This window comes from Thamnophis elegans, chromosome Z (genome assembly GCF_009769535.1).
Source record: "Thamnophis elegans isolate rThaEle1 chromosome Z, rThaEle1.pri, whole genome shotgun sequence".
Taxonomy (NCBI): domain Eukaryota; kingdom Metazoa; phylum Chordata; class Lepidosauria; order Squamata; family Colubridae; genus Thamnophis; species Thamnophis elegans.
In genome coordinates, this window is record NC_045558.1 from 24,465,101 (window position 1) to 24,489,411 (window position 24,311).

The following is a 24,311-nucleotide window of genomic DNA, read 5'->3' on the forward strand; positions in this document are numbered from 1 at the left end:
TATTTAGAAAAATTCAAGATGGGAACCATCTTGGTTTTTATGTGATGCAAATAAAAGAATAAATAGGCTTTTAATTTCATAGTCATGGCTATTACCTTGACATTTTCGATGTCACTCTGACACCCTTGTCCCAGATAATTTGGTGAATGGACAGAGAGGCTACCAGCTAGTAGTAGGCTGGCTTGAATGCACTTACTAAGAAAGGATTCACAGTGAATTCAATGAATAACATTTTTGGGTGATCATCAATCTGATGGGAGCTATATATCTATTGCAGCATTTACCTGCAAATTTAAAGGAAGTCCAGAAAGCGATTGCAATCTATTTGGCATATATTTACAAATACATATTGAAAATAATGCAACATTTAACATTTTCTGATCATGGTGCTGTCATTGGTGTACTATCCTGGTAATTAAAAATGGTGTCTGTAGAAGAATAAAAATGTGGTTGTGTGTTAACAAAAGAATAGAAACTATAAGCATATAATCTTCCATTCAAATAGTTAGAAATTAACTAGAAATAGTTAGTCCAGTTTACAAGCAACAGCCTGACGGTAGATCAGTTTACTGAAATATGGATTACTTAAAGGGGTACTCCGGGCTGGGAGTTTTTTTACACCCCCACTCCCACCCCTGCGCGCGCTCAGCGGGCCACGGTAAAATTATCACAGGCTGACTGGTCCGCGGTGATAAAAAGGTTGGGGACCACTGTGCTAAAAGATGTACCAGTGCAGGACTTTCTACAACTGCCACTAGAATGGCTATAAGTAATTTAAACATTTCTATCCAAAGTATTTCCAGAAATCACTTGTAGCATTAGGTATTTCTAGGACAATGTGTTGTGCTCTCTCAAAATAAATAATTATTATATTCTTCTTGAAGTCTTTCATAAAGAAAACTGAGCACCAGGATCAATATATAAGAGTACATATTTACATGTTTTAAAAATTATTCTACAAATTTCATGATATACATAACTTTAAAATCTGCATATGTTTTTACTATTTTGCAAGAACAAAATACAAATACTTATGTTTAAGAAAGAGAACCAATTAATTACAGGCAGAATTACAAAACTTGAATTAATTTAATTGAAAAAATGTTGCTATATTTTTGAGAGATGCAATGCACTGAGTTGCTCCCTCTGATAACTTTCAATCTTTTCTTCTGCTTCTTGATCTATTATTTTTCTTAAGCATGCAATCAACTGCTCAGACCCTTCTCCAGTATGTGCAGATATAGGAATGATCTCTTTGAAATTGACAGCGACTTCAGGAATCATCTTTGGTGGAAGCAAGTGTAAATAATCTGAAAATAAGAAAATATGTCATAAATAATTAGGCTAGAGAAAGCTACAACGAAGTGTCCTAAGAAAGGAAAATAAAATGCAATGAAAATGATCAGTGATGCTTCTAACATTTCCTTCTTGGAGAGAAGAGGGTAATTATACTCTGTTTAATATGGTTCTATTCTAAGACAAAAAGAAAAAAAAAGGCCAATGCATGATTGTTAATATACATTTGTTTTCGATGATGGTATAAGAAGATACCGTATTTTTCAGAGTATAAGACGCACTGGAGTATAAGATGCACTTAAGTTTTGAAGAGGCATTTTTTTTTAAAGTAGGTAGGTAGATAGAGGGGTACAGAGGGAGAGAGAGAGAAAAATACAGTAGGTAGGGAGGGAGAGAGAGCAGGTAGGTAGATAGAGGGAGAGAGAGAAAAATACAGTAGCTAGGTACCGTGTTTCTTTTGCCCCACAAAATATGGCCTTGGGATTATTATAGGGGGAGAACTTATTGTTTTGGGTTTGCTGGGCAGCTGCTCCCTTGCGAACTGGCTCCCGAAAAGCTGGGCACAGCCTCAGGGGCGAAACAGCCATGAGGTACCGTGCTCATGAGCAACCGCCCGGCAAACCCCCTCTCCAGTTGGGCAGAGTGCCATTCACTGACCTAGGGGATATCTCTAAGGCGCCAAGGTACGTGGCGCTCTGCCTGTTCCCCAGCTCCCACGGCTTGGCACATTAGGGATATCACCTAGGTCACTACATGGAGCTTTGCCTGGCTGGAGAAGAGTGTTGCGCGAGTGACTTTTCCACCCCCAGCAAGCATGCCTCCCAGCCTTACCATGCCCTGGCCCAGCTCTCCCTGCAGGCACTCTGAGCATAACTTCTTCTCTGGCTTCCAAACTCCAAAACATGGCTGCCAGTCTTCCAGCAGCAGCCGCTCTAGGAGTGCGCTCTATGGTTGTGGGCTGGCTGCCGGACAGAGAGTCTTCTGGACAGATAGTCTTCCAGAGCTCCATGCACTGACCTAGAGGGTATCCCTAATGTGCCAAGCCGTGGGAGCTGGGGTGCGGGCAGAGCGCCATGTGGCTTGGCACCTTAGGGATACCCCTTAGGTCAGTGAATGGCGCTCTGCCCAGCTGGAGAGGGGGTTTACTGGGCGGCTGTTCGTGAGCATGGTCATCTCATGGCTGCTTCGCCCTTGAGGCTGTGCCCTGCTCTTCAGGAACCCGCCACTTGGCAACTCCCCCCCCCCCCGGCTCCTGCGGCTTAGCACCTTCGGGATACCGCTAGGTCGGTGAGAGGTGCTCTGCCTGGCCAGAGGGTGGTGGTGGTCCAGGGGGCTTATTTTCAGAGGTGAGTTTATATTTTTGCTTACACGAAAAATGTGGTAAGGTGTTAGTTTCAGGACAGGTCGTATTTTGGGGAAAATATGGTAGAGAGAGAGAGAGTAGGTAGGTAGGTGTTCTGACCCCCCTCGTTCCACACCAAAGTACACTCGAGGCCAAAGATAAGTTATGGCATTTAATTAACAGACAGACAGGTTCTTGGCAGCAAACCAGCACAGACAAGCTTGGGCAGCAATAAACACAGATAAGGCTTGGCACAATCCAGCCTGCCAAGCTCACAGTCATGTCTTCCGACATTCAGTCTTGTGTTGACTTCTGCAAAGAGGGGTGTGTGCACAAGGAGTCTTTTTATAGTCTGGAGAGGAGCCTAATGACCACCAGCTGAGTGCAATTACCTCCTGTAACTGCGCAACTGTTCCTGACGCCTAGTATCTCTTCGATGCCGTGCATCCAGGAACAACTCACTACTGGCATCCGGCTCACTCTCCCTTGTCTCCTCCCCACTGGTCCAAGGCTCAGCTGCCTTCTGGTGGCCAACCAGCCTCTCTGCGCCCTGCTCGGAGTCGGAACCCTGTCCAGGGTCCTCTACATCCTCCAGAGCTGACTCATAGGGCCCCTCACTGTTGAAGTCTGGTGGCAGCTCCAATGGCTCCTGCTGGGCCACAACAGGTAGGTAGATAGAGGGACAGAGAAAAATACCGTAGGTAGGTAGGGAGAGAGAGAGAGTAGATGGGTAAGTAGGTAGGTAGATAGAGGGATAGAAAGAGAGAGCACCTAAGACTTATTTCTGCTGGCACAGAACTTGATCAATGTAATTCTCATCAATCACTCTAACTAAAGAGCTTTCTGAAAGGCGGGGAAAGTTTTTGCACTCTGCAAACCTCCCCAAAACGGCTCGTTTTTTTGCGAAGACGGGCCTGTTTTTTTCAAATAAAAGGCATGAATAGCCTTGTGGAGGCTTGCAGAGTGCTCCTGGCAACGTGAGGACCCCAAAAAAGAGCAAAAAAAAATGGCCCATTTTTCACAGAAACGGGCTATTTTTTTTGTCAAAAAAATTGCATGCCTAGCCTTGTGGAGGCTTATAAAAGTGCTGCTGGGGGGCAAAAAATGGCCCATTTTTTGCTCATTTCTGTCCTCCCCAACACCCAGGATTTCTCTGAAAGCCTCCATAAGGCTAGGCAGGCCCATTTTGATGAAGGGGGTGGGACTTCGGGAGGCAAAAAAATGCTGTATTCGCATTGCGATGCACCCAGATTTTCAGCTTGTTTTTTTTTGAGGAAAAAAGGTGCGTCTTACTCCGAAAAACATAGTAATTTGAATTGAAATTGGGATAACTACATCTCCACCAAGTAGCAATGGCCTTGTGTGTTCATTATGATGCAGATAGAAATATTTTTGGTATTTTACTTTCTTGCACCACAGTTATTATTTAGGTAATTAAAAATCATGCTATGAATTTGTAATTTATGAGAAGCCACAATTTTCACAATTATCAATTATTGTTATTGTTATATCCAAAAGACACAACTATTCTTTATTTTAAAAGGAACGAATCAAAGTGAATCTTACTTTGAGGTTTCTGTAGTTGTTCCATTAATTTTTCATATGTTTCTTTAGCATTAGGCAAATCCATTTTATTCACAGCAAGCAATGCAGATTTAGTTTGAAGTTCTTCTTTATACAGTTCCAGCTCCTTCAAATATAATTTGCATACATAATACACTTTTTGAAAAATATTTGACTACCAAGCAATTCAGTATTACTTAACATAATATAAACATGGTACAATATAATATTAAGGCAGTTGTATAATTATATATTTTAGTTCATCCTATGAACATGTAACTTTAGTTTTGTACTGGCAGTGAAAGGCACTCCCAAATAAAACAAAAAGTCAAGGTGTCTTTTGTTTCATTTTTTGTTCATTTAGATGAATACTTCTAGGTATATAAATAACATGGAAAGCACTTGCCTATAAAGTTGCCAAGATTCAGACACAACTAAATGTTATGGTGATGGTATACTTTTGAAATATGATTACACAATTGTTGCCATTCTCTGACTTAGAGGCCAGATCTGAAATCCACTGTTAATAAAAAGCAATATTTTTATCTATATTGAAATAAAACACGCTAAACTGCTTTGAGTTATGCAGACTCTTCCAGGGACAAATTATCTCAACATCTTTATTATCACCTGTCCCTAGAAATACTAGAGAAAAATGTCCACACATATAACACAATTGAAACTCAATATTATAATTTCAAGAGATTTAGTATGCAAATAAATATTTCATCATGAAACTATATATAGTTCGATATTGCAACAGACTTTTACCTTTGCTAGTAACATTATAGTTTCAAAAGCTGTTCTGAATGGTGTTTGAGAAGATAGTTGGAACCCAGAAACATCAATCTAAATTTAAAAAATAATGAATATTTTCACTCACATGGTTATCTTTGTTAAATGATGAATAAAGGTAAAAAAAGTTAATAATGCAGTTGTTTATTTATATACAAAGCAGTTTCAGAAAATAGCCCTTTAACGTCTAAATTACATAAATCATTAAATAATTTATATACTTTTATGTGTGCCATTATATCTGCATATATCTTTTTATAGAAACTTCTTTACTATCAAAATATTTATGAACTGGCAGAGACATGCTAACAAGGTCAGCCAATGTATAAGCATGGCAATTGGATCAGCCAATGGGAACTATTTGGTGACTGAGAGCCATGCCAGATGGCTTAGAGTCTGGGCGTGGCTTATCTATGTAAATCTTGAGTCTGTGTAAAAGAACTAATCTAGTCTGCTCTCTGAATTGAAACTGGAGACCAATCTCTTCTCTCTGTGTGTTTTGCCTGTAATTACTACAACGTTGGAGAATCCACTGTTGGTATTGTACATTTATTCAGGTGTTATTATGTATATAAAGAAATTAATGAATCCTGCTGAATCAGTTATCTGTTTGTGCTTTCTGGATTTGATTTTTGCAACAAACTCTGACATTTACATAGTTGGCTATTTTGTATTATAGATCTGGTGGTAATTCTACCACAAATGTCCCCCCTCTTCTAAGTTACCCAAAAAATTCACTACCAATTATTCCTTTGTTATTTAAACTGATTGCTCAGCAGCATTTAGATGGACAATCTAGGAGACTCAGGGCTTTAATTTCAAAAGTGAATTGCCATAAATATTAAAGAATTCATACTTTGAAATATACATTCAGTGTTCTGTATTCATGAAAATATTTCAATACTTCATCTTGGGAATTGCTTTCAGTTTGAAGTTCAGATATTATGCTTTGCCAAAATTATGGGAGCTTTGGATTTGGCTAAGGTATTGTATTAACTCAACATGCTTTAATAAACAATAGTTAACTGATTAACATGGTATGAACCTCATATATTCTGCAGATAACATTACCCTCATTTTTTTAACCAAAACACCATGAAAATGTATCACTTGTGAATAAGCTGGTATGCATTTGTATGGTACTTTGTTTAAAATTTGAGGATCTGTTTATCCATGAGTTGGTTTATATACAAGTATATACCCAAAAACACAATTTGTATGTTGGTCAATCAATCTAAGTTAAGCATGCAAATGCTGACAAGGAATGTATTCTTACAACAAAGAGAAGCTGTTTAGTCCTTTCCACGTGCTTCAAAAACTTATGGCCTCTTCCTTTATTTGCATGAGCACCTTCTATTAATCCTGGAAGATCAGCAACTGTTATCTAAAGATGAGGAAAATTTTTTTTAATGATTTGGTTCTATTGAATTCACTCAAGTGGATATCGAAATCATTAGGAAGCTAGTAACTTCATGTGGTAATTCTACACCCCCAAATAACAAGAAGCCAAAAACAGTACACATATATAACATATAACAATATAGCTTTAAGTACTATAGCTTTAAAATCTTAACCTGTGCAGTTTTAATGTTTTAATATTTTAATTATTTGTCTATTTGTTTTATAACTTGTAAGCTGCCTAGAGTCACTTTATAGGCAAAACGGATAGCATCAAAATTTAATTTATTTATTTATTTATTTATTTATTTATTTATTTATTTAGATAGAGAGAGAGAGAGAGAGAGATAGATAGATAGATAGATAGATAGATAGATAGATAGATAGATAGATAGATAGATAGATAGATATAGACAAATAAGTGAATTCATATGCATAGCCTGTACTTGTTTTTATTCCTATATTCAATTTTGGGAAAATAAATACTTCCTTTTTTTGGAAAATGTCTTTCATCTGTTAGGAACCTTTTGATTCACACATTTTATATTTTATTGCACTGAGTTTCTGTAAATCTTTAGTGAAAGAAGCTTTAAAAATAAATTTAAGGAATAAAAAAGAATTGAAATAAACCGCAAAAGGGCAATTAGATCTTTGATTTTTAAAAGTTGCAAACAAACTAAGGGTCTAGATGGATTTAAAATAAAATTTTAGGATTAATTATAAGAATCCTTCCAGTGGGAAAATGCCTTTATTTGAATGCTCTTTAAAAACAATAGGATGATTACCTGGACACTTAGATTTAAAAAAAAACATAATAAAATATGAATATTAAAAAGTTTCCTATTCAGATACCAGTGTCTAGGCCATCTAACCATTCAAATGCAATCATTTATATGTGGGGGAAATCATATACTGGTATATGCCCTCAGCTTATAGTCGGTGAGGATGTGATCTACAGTTTGACATGGGACCCCACAGTCACAGTGAAAGTAGGATACTATGCTCAATGTATACAATGTATCTCAGCAGACATTGTGTGAGATGCAAATCCTATTCAGAATTGTCCACTGCTGGCAGGGTAGTCAAAGCCTAGCATCTTTTTTGTGGTGTCATTTATACAGTATGTCTTCCTAAATCTGGACATTCAGCAACTGATTTGGTTTTTCATTGGGAATCAATGTCAAAATTATTGAGCAGATGTTGTGCAAGCCAGTGGGGATTCCTATATTTGAGCCTTCTGGCTGATAAATAAGAACGGTCAGTATATGGTGACAGAAGTGATTTGTTTAGAATTTTTCTGTATTCTCAATTCTTACAGACAGCAACAGACAGCAAATGCTGTATCTGCAAATGAGTGAAACAGCAGACCACATATTCAGCTGCTGCAAATTGATTGCAAACCATAACATGATAAAGTAGCAATAATGGTGCATAGAAATATCTGCAAGAAATACCATTTACCTGCAAGCAATAACTGATGGGACCACAAAATGGAGGTGGTTAAGAAACTAAAGTGCTCTGGGACTTTCAAACAAACAAGTTTGTGCCATACAATGCCCAGACTCAACAATTGTTGATAATTCATAAAACAAGTATATGGAAACTAAATGGGTCAAGAGAAATGGAAAGATGTAGTTGGATGGAGTTGATGAAACCTTCATAAAAAGAGATCTTTTTAAAAAAACAGGATAACATATGTAACAGGGCATGGATGTGTAGAAGCAACGATTTTCAAAAAATAAATGTGGAGATGTGTTGAGAGTTAGTTTTATTTCCTTTCTTATCTCATGCTTTTAATTTCTTTTGCATACTATTCCTTATTCATTTTCTATACTTTAACATTGCTTATTTTGAAAGAAATTATCATAATGAATAAGCACATATAGCTTTTAATCATGATCATGTATTACTACAACAATCAAAGCATTGTTTGTATAGTCCAACTTTCTATCACTTCTATTTCTTACTGCAGACCTTGAGAAACATAATGGTACTGCGATTATGCCCTACTTGGGGAATGCCTGTATATAGTAACCACTAAGAGAATTGAATCTCAGAATAATGGTCCTTTAGTATAATGCACCCAGATACTGGCCATGTTTACAAATATTTACTAAACCTGCTGACTTATCTGTGGAGCACACAAAGAGACAATTTGAGTCATAAAGTTAGAGATAAAAGAATTAACCTATTAAAAAGATCAGAATAAATATTTCTTTATTTAGATGTTACTCTGCTCGTAGTATCTTGATTCAGCTGGAAAAAAACAGGAAATCAGTAAGGTAGAAAAATATAGATCCTTTAATAAAATACTGACAATATTGACATTTTTTCAAAACAATAGTTATGGAATTTTATTTTGTAGATAATCAGACAACGTTGAGGCCTGCAGATCTGAGATTAATTAAAAAAAACAGATTAACATCAAAGCCTCTTTATGCCTTAATTAGGGATCTGGAACAAACATGTGAAATGTACAATGCCCTCAGCACTCTTTCCATTATAAGCAAGTGGGAACTCATAACATTGCCAAAAATGGAATTAGGACAATATATTTTATATAAAAATTATATTGTAAACCAACCTGCTTGTGATCAGGATATGTCACAGTTCCAATTTCAGGAGATAATGTTGTAACTGTGAAAAACAGGAAATAAGTCAAATATGGTTTAAAGGATTTTCAAAATTTACCCCTGGATTAAATTTATCTGTTCAGTGTGAGAGAAAAGTTCTCTAAGGATGGGCTACTGAAAATCCGAAAGCTACCAGAAGACTAAATTTCTGGACCTGGGGATAGCCCAGATTGGATTTTGCACCATTATTCCAGGATATATATATTTGTCTTCATACACACACACATGCGCACGTGCACACACAAGCACACACACTCAATAGCAAATCTACTATCTGCTATGAATCAATTTTGCTGAAATGTAGTCATGTGGGGTTCCGCAAATATTGCTGTAGATGCAGGCCAGCTGCCAACCCACCCAAAATGAGATTGTATTAACTGTCCTGGGAAGGGAAGGAGCTGCTGGAACTTCAGAACCAGACCATAGGAACATTTTGGGGGTATCCATTGTAATTTCAAATGATCGCTAAGTGACTGGTTATAAACCTCTATACATCATGTGAACCAAAAAAAATATGTTCCCATGCCTTTAGATACATAGCAAGGGTTATGCTGACAGGGTTTTTTCATCTGCCAGAGGATTCATCTTCCCATTGGCTGAGCAGCCTAGAATTTGTGATTAAGGTATAAACTGCTCTTCACTGCATATCATCCCTCACTTGTTACACTGCAGAGCTCTGTACCAGAAAAGTAACCTAGAGCTTTGCCATGTAGTGGCATGCATTAACTGATGCTCTCCATACCCACACCCTAGTTACGGGAAGTCTCATTAACAAATATAGTTCCAAGTGTTCCCCTTTAATGCTTTTTTATTTAATATTTAATACTTTTTTTTACTGAACCTATGATTTCAGAAATAAAGATATAACCTTTTTGGTTGCTTCCCTAAGATCCTCCCCCTGCCAAGGAAGATCTTCCTTATTAACAATCCTCATCATGAGGTTTCATATTGAGGAAGGCATTGTGTGATATAATTTTCCTTGCTCCTTTTTAAAATATTTATATTCCCACATATTTTTGTGGGTTATTTTTCTGTTTTAAAATAATGTTTTCTACTGATATTGGTTGTCAGCTACCAGGGAAAAGTGTGATTAAAATTATATATAAATTTTAATTAATAAATAAAGGCATAGTAGAGAAATATATAAAAAGTGGCTTACTGATAAGGATTTACAAATAGCTGAGGGAAGAATGAAAGTAACAGACAAGGGATAAAGGGAAAAATATACCCAACTGAATTAAGCTTTCCACAGAATACCCAAGAGACATAAGAAGATATTCTCAAATGAACAATGCAAAGAAATAGAGGAAAACAATTGAATGGGAAAGATTAGAGATCTCTTTAAAATATTGGAGATATAAAGGAAACATTTCATGCAAAGATGGACATGATAAAGGGTAAAAATAGTAGAGAGTAACAGAAGCAGAAGAGGTTAAGAAGAGGTGGCAAGAATACACAGAAGAACTGTACAAGAAATATATACATGTCCCTGATAACCATGATGGTGTGATCACTGACTTTGATCTCCAGACATCCTGGAGTGCAAAGTCAAGTGGCTCTTAGGAAGCTTACCAACAACAAAGTTAGGGGAGTTAAAACTATTCCAGCTCACCCATTTAAGATCTTAGAAGATAATGCTGTTAAAAGTGCTGCACCCAATATGCCATCAAATTTGGAAAACTCAACAGTGGGCACAGATTGAAAAAGATCAGTTTACATTCCAATCCCAAAGAATGTTGAAAATACTGTACAATTACATCCATTTCACATGTTAGCAAGGTTATGCTCAAAGTCCTAGGCTTCAGTAGTATGTGAACCGAGAATTACCAGAAGTACAACCTGAGTTTCAAAGAAGCAGAGGAGCTGTAGATCAAATTGCCAACATTCAGTGGATTATGAAGAAAGCAAGGGAAATTTCAAAAAAAATCTACTTCTGCTTCATTGACTATGCTAAATATTGTATGGATCGCAACAAACTGTGGCAGGTTTTTAAAGAGATGGAAGTACCACATTACTAAGAAACCTGTATGTGGGTTTAATGAGAACAACAACATGGAACAACCAATTGATTCAAAATAGGAAAAGGAATAGGATAAGGCTGTATATTGTCACTCTGATTATTTAACATATCATGCAAAATGCCCGGTTGGACGAATCACAAGCCAGAATTAAGGCTGCTGGGAGAAATAGCAATAACCTCAGATATGCAGACGATCTCATTCTAATGGCTGAAAATGAAAATGACTCTCTAGATGGGGTGAAACGGGAAAGTGCAAAAGTTGGCTTGAAACTCAACATTAAGAAACTAAGATCATGGCATCCACTTCCATCACTTCATGACAAAAGGAAAGGGGAGAAATGGAAGCAATGACTGATTATTTTTTCTTGTGCTCCAAGATCACTGCAGAGTGACTGCAGCCATGAAATTAAAAGACACTTGTTTCTCGGAGGAAAACTATGGCAACTGTCTCTTCCTGCCAGGACAAACCAGTCCTACCCCTGCTGGCAGAGAGGGCCTACTACAGATCTTGTTGGTAAAAGAACTCTAACTTCTGCGACCCAGAAGAACTTTCTCTGTAATAGTCCCCTCTCTTTGGTACATCCTACTCTCTAGAGTAAGATCTGCCTCCAACCCCCTATCTTGCCCAGGAATCTGGATTCCTGGCTCTGCTGAATTGTTGGCAGATTCCATCTCCCATTGTTCGCTGTTCTTCACCCGTCCATCTCTTTGATTATCATATTGCTTTGATTACCATATCATGTTGTTTTCTTTTCTGTTGTTTTACTTCAGTTTTGCTTATACTCTTCTTTGTTTTTATTGTTGTAAGCTGCCTAAAGCAGCAGTCCACAATGATTTGCAGCTTAGAGGCCAAGCTGGGGGTATGGGGAAAAGGGAATTGGGCTGTATGAAGGGTAGCCAGCACACAATCCTTGTACGAATGGCACGACGACATGCAGCTTGACTTATATGAACAATATGCTAGTGCATCTGAGGTCAACAACCCGTCATTCATTGCATATTAAATTGCGCATGCACATGCACTCCACTCGCCAGCCACTCGCACTGCCCAATTCTGAATAGGCCATGGCTCAGTAGGGCCTACAGCTCAGGGGTTGGGGATCCCTGGCCTAGAGTAGGCCCATGGTGGAATAGGTGAAAATAAATTTAATAATAAGTAATAAATAAATATATGAAGTTACTTACAAGCATAATCTGCAATTTGAGGTTTGGCACGAGAGATCCTAGCTAATAAAGATGACTTTCCTGCATTTGGAAATCTAGAAAAATGAGAATTGAGTAAATTACCACTTAATGTTAATACAGAGCTTTTACATACAATAGAACAAAGTTATTGAATTGCAAATGAATTTTTTTAACTAAATATTTTCTAATAACAAATGGAAATGTCTTGAAAATTGCAGAAATGAAGAAAAAAATAGTTCCGTCTCTTTGGTACATCCTACTCTCTAGAGTAAGATCTGCCTCCACCCTCCTATCTTGCCCAGAATATGCTGGATTGTTGGCAGATTCCATCTCCCAATTTTAAGCAAAGGAAGTATATTTTTCTGACCTTCCTTCTGCATTCTAAATCTACAAAATCTTTTCAGGATTTGAACAAAACTACAGATTTCAATCCTTTCTCTATTGTTCTGAAATTAATTAGAAATAGGAAGAAAAAAAAAAGATTCTAGCATCTGGAGGTAAATGAATAGTTAGGTCATTGAAATAAAGCTAGAGTTAATAATATTTGTAGTACAAAGGAAATTACTTCAATTACTGAAGTAATTAATAAATAACTTACCCAATTAAACCGACATCTGCAATAAGTTTTAGATCAAGATGTATCGTGTGAGCTTGACCTTTGGTGGGCAAGAAATTTGTTACAGGACATCCACCAATACCTCCATGGGCTACCAACAATCTTTCTCCTTCTTTGTCAAGTTTACCTAAATATAAATATTAAATGTCAAGAATTTTTTTTTTGCATCATTAGCACAGAACTTCATTTTAATAGGCATTTTTCAACAGTATACTGTATTATTAGGCAACCTATTTTTTAATTCAACAACCTGGAATTTTTTTTTATCAATCATCTATAAATTATAGATTTTTTCATCATTTGGTGAACACATTGAATAGAAAAAGTACAGTACAAAAGGCTTCTATGAGTTAATGTTCGTTTCAAAGCCTTATTAAAACAATCACATTAAATCTGAATAATCTGAAATTACCAGTTAATATCAGAAGTGAAAGCTAAATTAGTTTTTGCCAGGAGACCTTTATGCCTTTGTCGCTATAATAATCAGGAGTCAGGCTCAATATGATAATATCTCAATGTTTACATTCCATTGAGCTGAACCTAAAATATAGCTTACAAAAAAAAAGTGGAAATAAATTAGTGTTGTGTCCTGTCGGCCGCCGGCCCCTCCAGCAGCCGAATCGGAGGATGAGGAGACGTGGGAGTCAGGATCAGCATCAGAAAACCCTGGGAGCTCCGAGGGGGAAGAGGGAATGAAGCTGGCAGAGAGAGAGAGAGAGAGAGAGAGACAGAGGTGGAGCCTGGGCCATTTGTCAACCCACGGATGGAGAGTCAGGGCTGGAAGTGGTTGATGAAGAACAAGAGGAACAGCTGGATACAGTGCCTGATGCGTATTTGCACAGAAGGCAGAGGAGAGCAGTGGAAAGCTGTGGCCTGGGAAAGGAAGAGTCACTGCTGCTAGCAAGACCCCACCCTAGCTCTGGGATACTACTATTCATCTTCCGGGCGGCCGGACTTCTTAGCCTGCGAGAGAAACTTTTTTCCAGGGCTATCGGCATTTCTAATAAAGGAACGTTTTGAGTTCATGTCAGAGGGTTTGTCGTGTTTGGGAAGTGGGGTCTGAACAATTAACAAACATCCGCTAGAGCAGTTGAGTTCCCCAACCTTCCCAGCTTTCTGGAAAGGGGGGAGGGGCGAGCAGGGAGGATAGTTCCACATAGTGAAGGATAGTGCCTGCTGTTCACACACGTAGGATGTGTGTGCGTGCCCACCACTTCTGCAATCCAGTTCCTAACAGCTCAAGGCCCAATAGTGGGCTGTGGCCCACAGATTGAGGATCCCTTTACTAGAGTGACAAGCTTGGTCTATTCCCTGCTACTAGATGGCTTTGACCTCAAACAACTTTAGCCTAACAATAAACATTTCCAGCAGATTGTTCAAACTTTATAAGAATTGTAATTTTAAGAACAACAATGCCTAAACTTGTTTTTCTTCCCTTCTATTCTTTATTTATATTTCATATCATTTAAATTGTAAGCATCAATATTTGCTCTAGTAACTATTTGTGAAAGCTATCTGAATGCTGATTTTTCTGATTAAATAAAACATTAAATAGAATCTGAAAATTATCAATTATTTTCTGTTCCTAAATCTGAACAACTGTATATATACAATTTCAATAGATACGTGATATTTCTGCAATGACAGTCAAACATTAGGTTTATTATGTTGCATTGTATCATTAGAAGGTAGACTAAGCCATTAATTATTTACTGCAGAAAAAAAACATGTAATGGAGCTTAAGTGTTCAAGATATTATAGGAAGGTTGGGAGTTGTAATTTTATCCTGCAGCATTAAAAAAAATTGGCATGAAGAAAAATGAAAGATACCCAAGCTGCTATTATGTTCAACATGACAATAAAAGTAATGAAGATTCTTACCAAGCTCTTTCCCATCATCTGTAGTAACAAATATTCCTGGAGGCACAGTTACTTCACAGTCGTTTCCTTTATTACCTTTCAGTGCAGCAATACTTGGGGGACCAAAAAATAAACATCACATGACTGTTTTCTAGGACAGGACTGAGGATCACATGCATTCTCAGTCAATGAAAAGGACTCACCTACTGTTGGTTCCTGCCTCTGCTACAAACCGCTTTCTTGGATATTTATCTTTCATTTTCTTCAAGGTCATTTTTTCATCTGCTATTAACCAGACATCACCGCCTTTTCCTCCAATGCCACCTAAGCGGGAATAACCCATTCCACCAGATCCACCTTTCACATAGATCCTTAGGTCATCCATAAATCTGCCATACTGAAAAAGTTAATACATTAAAATATGTATACTTCAGACCCAACAGAAAATTGCAGTGTATTATAAAAAAAGATGTACCGAGCAGAGATGGTCTATTACTATGACTTCTTATAAATGAAATTATTCATGTTATAATGAGCCAAAATATTTCTAATTTGATATTTTATTTCTGTAGGAACAAATAAAGCACAGTTTTTGAAGATGGCACTTCACTGTTTTAGTGAAGATGAAATAGTTGTTGGATGGAATGGAATGGAATGGAATAAGTTTATTTATAGGCCGCCCTTTTCCCTGAGGGGACTCAGGGCGGCTAACAACTTATAGGGAGGGGATACAGACAGTAACATATAACATAATACATAATTAAAAAATAAACAACATTCATTCAGCATTCGGGTGGGGGCGAATCAAATCTTTACCCCCAGGCCTGACGGGATAGCCAGCTCTTGAGGGCTGCGCGGAAGGTCTGAAGGGTGGTGAGGGTACGAATCTCCACGGGGAGATCGTTCCAGAGGGTCGGAGCTGCTACTGAAAAGGCTCTCCTCCGCGTAGTGGCCAGCCGGCACTGGCTGGCAGATGGCACTCGAAGGAGGCCTAATCTATGAGATCTAATCGGTCTCGAGGAGGTAATTGGCGGTCTCTCAAGTACCCAGATCCACTACCATGAAGGTGTCAGCTTCACTCCATTACATAATTAGGAAAGAAAGACTAAGAGACTCCATGGATTGGAAAACAAAAAGTACTTTTACTAATTATAAATGGTAAGCAAGCGGTTGCGAAGCAAAGTCTACTTAATTAGGCGCGAAAGCGATTGATATATAGAATAGTCCATTCTCCACCCCTTAAGGTCATAGCATCAGGCCAATCATAAGTCCTTCAAGTGTCAGGTGTGAGATAACTTCAAACAGGCATCACGAAGATGGAATGTCGAGGCCGTTAATATAAGCGGGAAGGTCTCACGCATGCGCTATCCGAAGAACTCGAACATCCTAGAACATTCCTCCAGCACATCAATTAACCCCTCCCAAATACCAGCCCTCCCTCCCCGTTACATGGCAGCTGAAGCAATAGCAAGGCAGAAGCTGACAGAAGGGCTTTATAGGTGGTAAGAAGCACCTTGAAGCGCACACGGAGATCAACAGGTAGCCAGCGCAGCTCGCGGAGAATAGGTGTTATGTGGGTGAACTGAGGTGCACCCACGATCACTCGCGCGGCCGCATTCTGGACTAGCTGAAGTCGCCGGATGCTCTTCAAGGGCAGCCCCATGTAGAGCACGTTGCAGTATTCCAGCCTAGAGGTCACGAGGGCGCGAGTGACTGTTGTGGGGGCCTCCCGATTCAGGTAGGGTCGCAACTGGCGCACCAGGCGAACCTGGGCAAATGCCCCCCTGGTCACAGCCGACAGGTGGTAATCAAAGGTCAGCTGTGGGTCCAGGAGGACTCCCAAGTTGCGAACCCTGTCTGAGGGGTGTAGAATTTGGCCCCCCAGCCTGAGCGATGGAACGCTAACCAAATTATTGGGAGGGAAACACAACAGCCACACAGCGTGGTTTCTTTAGCTATGGTTTCTTTAGCTATGGTTTATCAAATAAGATAAACCATAGCTATGGTTTCCTTTATTACCTCTATTCTATTATTCCATTACTGGGGTATTGCTAAATCGTGGTTTACAAACCACAACATATGTATTCACTGTTTGTGAAAGCTATATCAATGCTGATTTTGTTGAAAAGCAGAATAAGAATGCTTTAAATAAATAGAAAATTAAACAGGTTCTGAAAATCTGAATAACTATATTGCAATAGATACATGAGATCTATGCAATGGGCATAGTTATAAATTAATATCTTAATACCCAGCATAAATCAGTTTCTAAGATTAGGTCATTAATTAAATGAATGAAGCAATCTCTAGCTGTATAGAAAGTTATGCCATACAGTGAATTTATTCTTCAGAAACTATTTCCTTATGCTTTTTATAAACAAATCAAATTAAACATAATGCCAGAAATTGACAGTATTAAGACACATCCCAACAATAAGCAATAATTATAGAGGCATGCATTTCCTATTTTTTTAAAATTTAACAGACAAAACTCAATTGCTCTTTTTTAACAGCTATTCATTACCAATACATTTCTAATTTGCCCAACACACTCATTATGAGGTAAAGGGACAATTTAAACAAACTACCAATTTTCTAAGTTCATCCATACTGAACCATAAATTGACCATAAGGACTAAGTTCATATTGTGGAGTAGGCAAAACATATTGTGCGCTGGGGCCAGCCTGTGCCTCAAACCACTCTAGGAACATTTACTAAGGCTGTTTTGTTTTCCCTTGGGACCTCTTCCTGCTTATAAAAATGACAAGGACTCTGAAAGAGTTTTTGTTTATATGGGTTTATATCAGTCAATATTCATATTAGCAATGAAAAATGATGCATTGGTTGCTGCTACTGTATATCAAAATTGTCCAATGGAAGGTTTTCAACATGGGCTGCAAATAATTTCAATTCCACAAACACCGAGAAGGGGCACCCCGCCACCCAAAAAAAGTCCTAGGACCACATTTTGGGAGGGGGGAACCTGCCTTAAGAGAAGCATCTCCACCAAACCAAGTGTCTTTCCCCACTCGCTTATCCCTTCAAATCCAAAGTCCCCAACAAAGAGGGGGGATAACTGAGACGGTAGGAGCTGAAGAGTAGCACATGCAGACCATAATCAACCTGGGAAAAAGTTCAATAATTTGGACCACCTCTAGTCATCCAAGGGCATCCCTCCTCTTTCTCCCAGGGGTACGAACTATGGGGAAGAGAGGGGGGGCACTTTTAAGATTTCACTAACCTGCCTGCCTAAGAGAGCGCGACTAAGCCACACCATACCACCCGCCGATACGTTTAAGCAAATCTGCCGCGGATTCCGCGATGGTGAGAACCTGCAGCCCGGGAGGACGCAGGATGATGACGTCAGATGACAGCCCTGTTCCACTTCGGAAGTCATAACGGAAGTTGGGGACGGAGCTGCGTTCTGCGAGACGCGGCCGGGGTTAATAGAGCGGCAATGGGCACTTGTGCACCGTTGGCTTGATAGGGATGTTCCTGAAATTGCAAAGGATGAAGCATCGCGTGCCAGTTTCGACGTCATTCCAACGGATTAATCCGATGGATTTTGTAGCCTTCTCCATAGATATCATTGTTTGTCAATGATTCCTTTTTCATGTCAGAGAATAAGCTATTTTGCAAAATCTATCTCATCTGTTTTGAATAATGACCATTCTGTGTTCACTATATTGGAGGTATTTAACTTGGAACGCAAAGAAGTCTTTCCTTTTCTAAGATGTCAATAGTTATACCCTCTTCAGTTTAGAAAAGGACATGAGCACCGCCCCTAGAGCCGGAAATGACTAGCGCACATGTGCGGGGGAACATTTTATAAATTATTTATAAATATACGTAGAAACATTTAAAAATATTATATAACCATCCCAAATTAGATTTGAAATTTACACAATCTTATACCTTATAAACTCTTTGACATAGATTTCATTTCAGTTGGCTGCGTATCATTATGGGAATGGGAAGTTTCATAGTTAATGAGCCTCACTTAGGGCAGTCAGTCAAAATGTAGGGTTCCCAGATGAAAAACATGATACAACTGTAAAGGATTGTTTCTGGAACTGAATCTCTCTAGTTGAAATATATTGCACAGAAATCAATCTCATTTTCAGGCCAATAATTTCCTTAATAATTGGGTGACAATAACTCAAGCGCTAAAGACAGCATGCTCTGCAATCTCATTACTCAGTGATTTTCATGGGATTCTTAAGAGAATGATTCCAATTAATTATTCTCCAGTTCGGTCTATAGTGTTCATGTCATTACAAGTACTTTAGAATGAACTGTTCAACTGTACTGTTTAGTTCATTACCGTATATACTCGAGTATAGGCCGACCCGAATATAAGCCGAGGCACCTAATTTTACCACAAAAAAACTGGAAAAGTTATTGACTCGAGTATAAGCCTAGGGTGGGAAATGCAGCAGCTACCGGTAAATTTCAAAAATAAAAATAGATACCAATAATGTTTTTGAATATTTATTTCAAAGAAAAACAGTAAACTAGCGGTGTATTCAATGAAATACTTCACTCACCTCATGATGCTGATGTCCCGCTGTGATGATGATGTCCCGTGCAGCCGCGGGAGCGATGTCCCGCCTCCTATGACACACAGCACAGTGATTCCTATCATTGGATCACTGTACCAGAGGAGGTGGGACATCGCTATGTGGCTGCTTGCCATAACAAGGAGGAGGTGGGACATTGTTGCAGAGCGGCAGGAGGGGGAGGAAGGGGAATCGTAAGACAGCCCTGCATTACATTAGAACGTGAGGAGGGGGGATGGTGCGGTGCGCGCTGTGCGGCAAACTGACACAGAGGGAGGGGAAACTCACAGGGGCACTGGGCCATTCACGAGTGTCACCCAGCGGCATGGCCCCGCCCCTTTTTCTCCTCCATTTCGGGCAAATTTTTCACTGACTCGAGTATAAGCCGAGGCGGCTTTTTTCAGCCCAAAAAGTGGGCTGAAAAACTAGGCTTATACTCGAGTATATACAGTAATCATTCTTGAGGTCATTCTGTACTTGTTTACATGGAGAAAAGTAATGATGATGTATCTTTATCATGTGGAAATTATTCTCTTAAGAATCCCATGTTCCTGAAACTGAATCAGTGTAGTTGAAACATACCCCACAATATTCAATCTCATTTTAGGCCAATAATTTTCTTAATAATTAACATAATAGCAGAGTTGGAATAACAGGAGGGCACCTTGAAGGTTTTCTAGTTCAACCCTCCTGCTCAAGCAGGAGACACTATACCATTTTAGACAAGTGGCTGTACAGTTTCTCTTAAAAGTCTCCAGTGATGGAGCATCCACAGCTTCTGAAGGCAAGCCACTCCACTGGTTAATTGTTCTCACTGTTAGGAAATCTGCTTAGTTCTAAGTTGCTTCTCTCCTTGTTTAATTTCCGCCAGTGTTTTTGTCTTGCCTTATGAACAGTTTGGCCCGCTTTTTTGCTGGCGGGAGCCCTGGGCAAGCAATTAAATGGGCTTGCTTTGAGAACAAATCTATTATGGTCCAAATGACTATATTCCCCCCACTCTCAGGGAGCTCGACAATGAAGTCCATGGCAATTTCGTCCCATGGTTGAGAAGGATCTGCAACTTGTTGAAACAACTCTGAAGATCTCCCCGGCCTCTTCTTCGTGGCTGCATGAGTGGCACAACTTTTAACATAGTCCTCAATGTCTTTTTTCATCTTCGGCTCTCAAAATTGCCTTCTGGCCAGATGCAGGATTTTCAAACAGCCAAAGTGCCCTGCCTGCTTAAAATCATGACTTCCTCTGCCAGGAAGTCTCCCCCAAGGGATGCATTTTAGCTCAAAATCGAACTGTTTGAAATACTGTGCCCAATGAACTTGCTTTGGGGAGAGTTTTCATGGGGTCCTGAGTGCCTCTGGGTTCTCATGATCAGTCATACTTCAAACAGCACATGACTACCCTCAAGAAAGTGTCTCCGGGTCAGTAGGGCCCATGGACCGCATAGGCTTTCCCTTTTAAGATTTTCATCCATTAAATAATTTCCAAGAGTTTGTTTAAAAGTAGCTCTTTTAAAGTCTAAGACATTGATTTGATTATGTACTGTTACTTGCATTTGCATTATATTGAATTCCAATATGACATGATCACTCTTACCCAAATTCTGGCAACTTCAACTCCCTCTATCACTTCCCTGTTAGTAAGAATTAGGTACAGTATAGCTGTGCCTCTAGTTCCCTCCTCACCCTTTTGGATGACAGTTGTCAGCTAGGTAGGCCAGGAACTTGTTCGATCTCCCACTTGATGCAGAGTTTGTCTCCCAGTTGATGTCAGGATAGTTAAAGTTCTCCATTACTATTGTGGCATGTTTCTACATATATGGTTAACTGATTAGCAAAAAAATTCATCTATTTCTTCTGCTTGGTTGGGTGGCCTGTAGTATACTCCTATGGCAATTCTTTTTTTTTTAATTGATCCATTTCCTTTTTAGGATGTTTTTGTCCTTGGTTTCATGCAGTTCTATAACAATGTGGTGATCTCTTATGTATAATGCAGCTTCACTTTCTATTTTGTTAGATCTGTTTCTTTTGAACAATTTGTATCCTAGAATGTTCCAGTTATGAGTTTCATCCCATCAAGTTTCAGTAATGGCAACTACATTGCATTTACTACCTGTATAATAATATTTCAAATTCACCCTGTTTGTTTTCCAGACTTTGAGCGTCAATGTATAAGCATCTGAGTTCTTTATGTGTATACTTTCTACATCTCCTACTTTATTATCTGAGTTTTTCTTCCTCCCCATTATTTGCTACCCCATTGTTTGACTGGTTTTCTTGGGGTTTATGTTTGGAATTAGGTTCTAAAGATCCTAAAGCTTAGTCTCCCCCCTTCCTCAATTTTAATTTAAAGTCCTTCTAATAAATTGAGTCAGTCATTTTCCAAATACATATTTCCCAGTTCTTTTGAGGTGCAGCTCATCCCTTGCCAAAAGCCCTTCATGTAGATAATCCAGACCATGACCTAGAGGTTTTCTTGGCGGCATTGATCACTAAGATTCATTTTTTGAATACTTTGTTCTCTCATTGGATGTTGACCTTTCATTAAAAGTACAGGTGAAAACACCACCTGTACGTCCAAGGATTACAAGGATAGTAATCTGTGGGCTTGTTTAATTTAGTAAGGTTCTTAGCCACATCTTTGATTTTTTGCTCCAAGGAGGTAGTATACCTTTCTTAATTGAATGTCTGGTCTATAGATGGTTGGTTCTGCTCCCCTGAGAATTGAACTTCCTATCACCAACATTTGCCTTTTCTCCCTAGGGAAGTCTGGGCTACTTTTTTACCTATCACACACAGCAGTACCTGAAGATGCCACTTTATTTTAAGGACAATTGATGATGCCTCTGCATGCTGTTTTCCAGCTGTAGGCTACAAAATCAATTGCTCAGCTCCAGTGGGGCTGCTCTGGAGTGGGTTGGATTAGACGACAACAGGGGCTTTGTTCTTGCTTGCAGTTTTCTTCTGGGAAAGACATGTTTCCATTAGTCTTCTTCTAAAGGTTTACTTATAGGATCAATTCTTTTAGTTGTTTATTCATTGTTATGTTCAATTTGGTTATAGCCTTTTTTCCTATGTTGGAATTTTACATTTTGTAGATTGAGTTTCAGAGTGGGTAGAGTTGCGTCCAGACCCTTTGCTTTTTTCCTCTAGTAATTTAATTATTTTACAATGATATGTGTAGTTCAGGTTTTCTATGGGCATAAACACATACATGGACTTATTTTACAAATCACAAGAGTATCAGTCTCTTTTTCCATGTTTCTTTTTGCTAATCTTTTTAAGGCTTATTTTTTAAAAAATTTACAAAATGCAGAAGATGTTACCCAAAAAATTTTTTAAGGAAAAATCTATTTTAAAATTCTAAAAGTTTGTTTAAAAATTTAAATTTTTTTTCAATATATTTTATTATTTTTACATTTAAAACAATACAGTACCGCAAAGTTGGAGTGACCATACATTCACATTATATACAGCTAGTCAGAACCATTGACAATTAGCCTACTTAATATATTATGAATCCTTCTGTCCAATCACAATATATACAGTTTGTTCCAGTCTTGTCACCTTGTCTTATACCAGTCATAAAATCTATAATCTAACTTCAAAATATTCTGATTCCCCTTTATTTTTAAATTCAAGAGTGGCCAACACTTTTCTGATTATATCTAGCTCTAATGGTGTATTTTCTTTTTTCCAATATTGTGCATAAGTTATGCAAGCCACAGTTAGTACATGAATAATTAAATAAAGTGTATCTTTCTTAAACCCCTCCGGTATTATACCTAGGAGAAAAATGTCCGGTTTAAACAAGATTGGGTCTCCCACCATTTGTTCTAACCATGATTGAATCATTTTCCAATAATTTTTTGCCTCATTGCACGTCCACTACATATGAAAAAAAGTGCCTGGTGTTTTTTTACACTACCAACAATTTGGGGCCAGATTTCTAAACATTTTGGAGAGCCGTGCTGGAGGGAGATGCCATCTGTAGAACATCTTATAAAGGTTTTCTTTCTACGCCGTAACCATTGTTAGTTTCTGATTAAGTATCCAAAGTTTTTCCCACTTAGCCAATTCCACATTGTAACCGAAATTTAAAATTTTCTGTGTTGAGCAGGGCTTAAATGGGAATGAGGTTGCTTTCTGGATACAGTTTGTAATCCACAGATGTATAAAATTGATATATGTATATATAAAATATCAGATAAAAAAAGATTAAATTAAATTTCAGCTGAGAGGAAAAACAGTATCTCAGCTGAAAATAAAATATATATAAAAATATTAGCAGCGTGTAGTTATTGTAAAAGTATGTAATAGTATGCACTTTGGTTTTAGCAAAAATGTAAGAAATATGTTTTTATTTTGTATTTTTAATAAAAATATTTTTATTTATTTTTATTAAGGGACGCGGTGGCTCAGTGGCTAAGATGCTGAACTTGTTGATCAGAAAGGTGGGCAGTTCGGTGGTTCGAATCCATAGCGCTGCGTAATGGAGTGAGCTCTCGTTACTTGTCCCAGCTTCTGCCAACCTAGCAGTCCGAAAGCATGTAAAAATGCAAGTAGAAAAATAGGTACCACTTTGGTGGGAAGGTAACAGCGTTCTGTGCGCCTTCAGTGTTTAGTCATGCCGGCCACATGACCACAGAGAACATCTTCAGACAGTGCTGGCTTTTCAGCTTTGAAACGGAGATAAACACTGCCCCCTAGAGTCAGGAATGACTAGCACATATGTGCGCGGGGAACCTTTACTTTTACCTAAGAAAGAAAAGGAAAAAAAGAAATTTGCCTTTTATATTGAAAAGTTAAAGAATTCACTTCTGCTGTGGTTTGTCTCCTCACTCTTCAGCATAACAAAGGATAGGGAGGCTTTACAAAGAGAAAGTTTCTCTTCAACAAGGAATGCTGAACACAAGCTGAAATTTGCAGAAAGGATGATGATATTTTTGCAGAAAGGATTTTGCAGAGGAGCTTTTGCAGAAATTTTGCAGTGCTTTGCTCCTAGCCCTCTACTCCCCATCTTAAAAAGTTCATTTCTATCCTACCTGTC

General features: G+C 38.4%; 1 protein-coding gene across 1 annotated transcript; it reads right to left on the reverse strand.

The window, feature by feature from the left end:
- Positions 1–917: 917 nt before the first annotated feature.
- Positions 918–18,054, reverse strand: GTPBP10 (GTP binding protein 10). The gene is made up of 10 exons (XM_032237937.1): positions 17,951–18,054; positions 14,912–15,105; positions 14,730–14,821; positions 12,831–12,975; positions 12,233–12,306; positions 8,979–9,031; positions 6,273–6,380; positions 4,973–5,050; positions 4,205–4,328; positions 918–1,310 (listed from the first exon to the last, which is right to left on the reverse strand). Exons 1-10 carry the CDS (start codon positions 17,984–17,986, stop codon positions 1,108–1,110), a joined length of 1,107 nt encoding a protein of 368 aa, XP_032093828.1. The 5' UTR covers positions 17,987–18,054; the 3' UTR covers positions 918–1,107.
- Between the last annotated feature and the right edge of the window lie 6,257 nt (positions 18,055–24,311).

What these genes read in the sequence shown, in the direction of transcription:
- GTPBP10 (XM_032237937.1), bottom strand. Translation starts at nt 17,986, where the DNA reads ATGGTGTGGCTTAGTCGCGCTCTCTTAGGCAGGCAG. An exon ending in GAGGCAGGAACCAACAGTAG is followed by an intron (nt 14,822 to 14,911) that starts GTGAGTCCTTTT and finishes TGGTCCCCCAAG; the next exon opens with TATTGCTGCACTGAAAGGTA. An exon ending in TCAAATTGCAGATTATGCTT is followed by an intron (nt 9,032 to 12,232) that starts GTAAGTAACTTC and finishes TGTTTTTCACAG; the next exon opens with TTACAACATTATCTCCTGAA.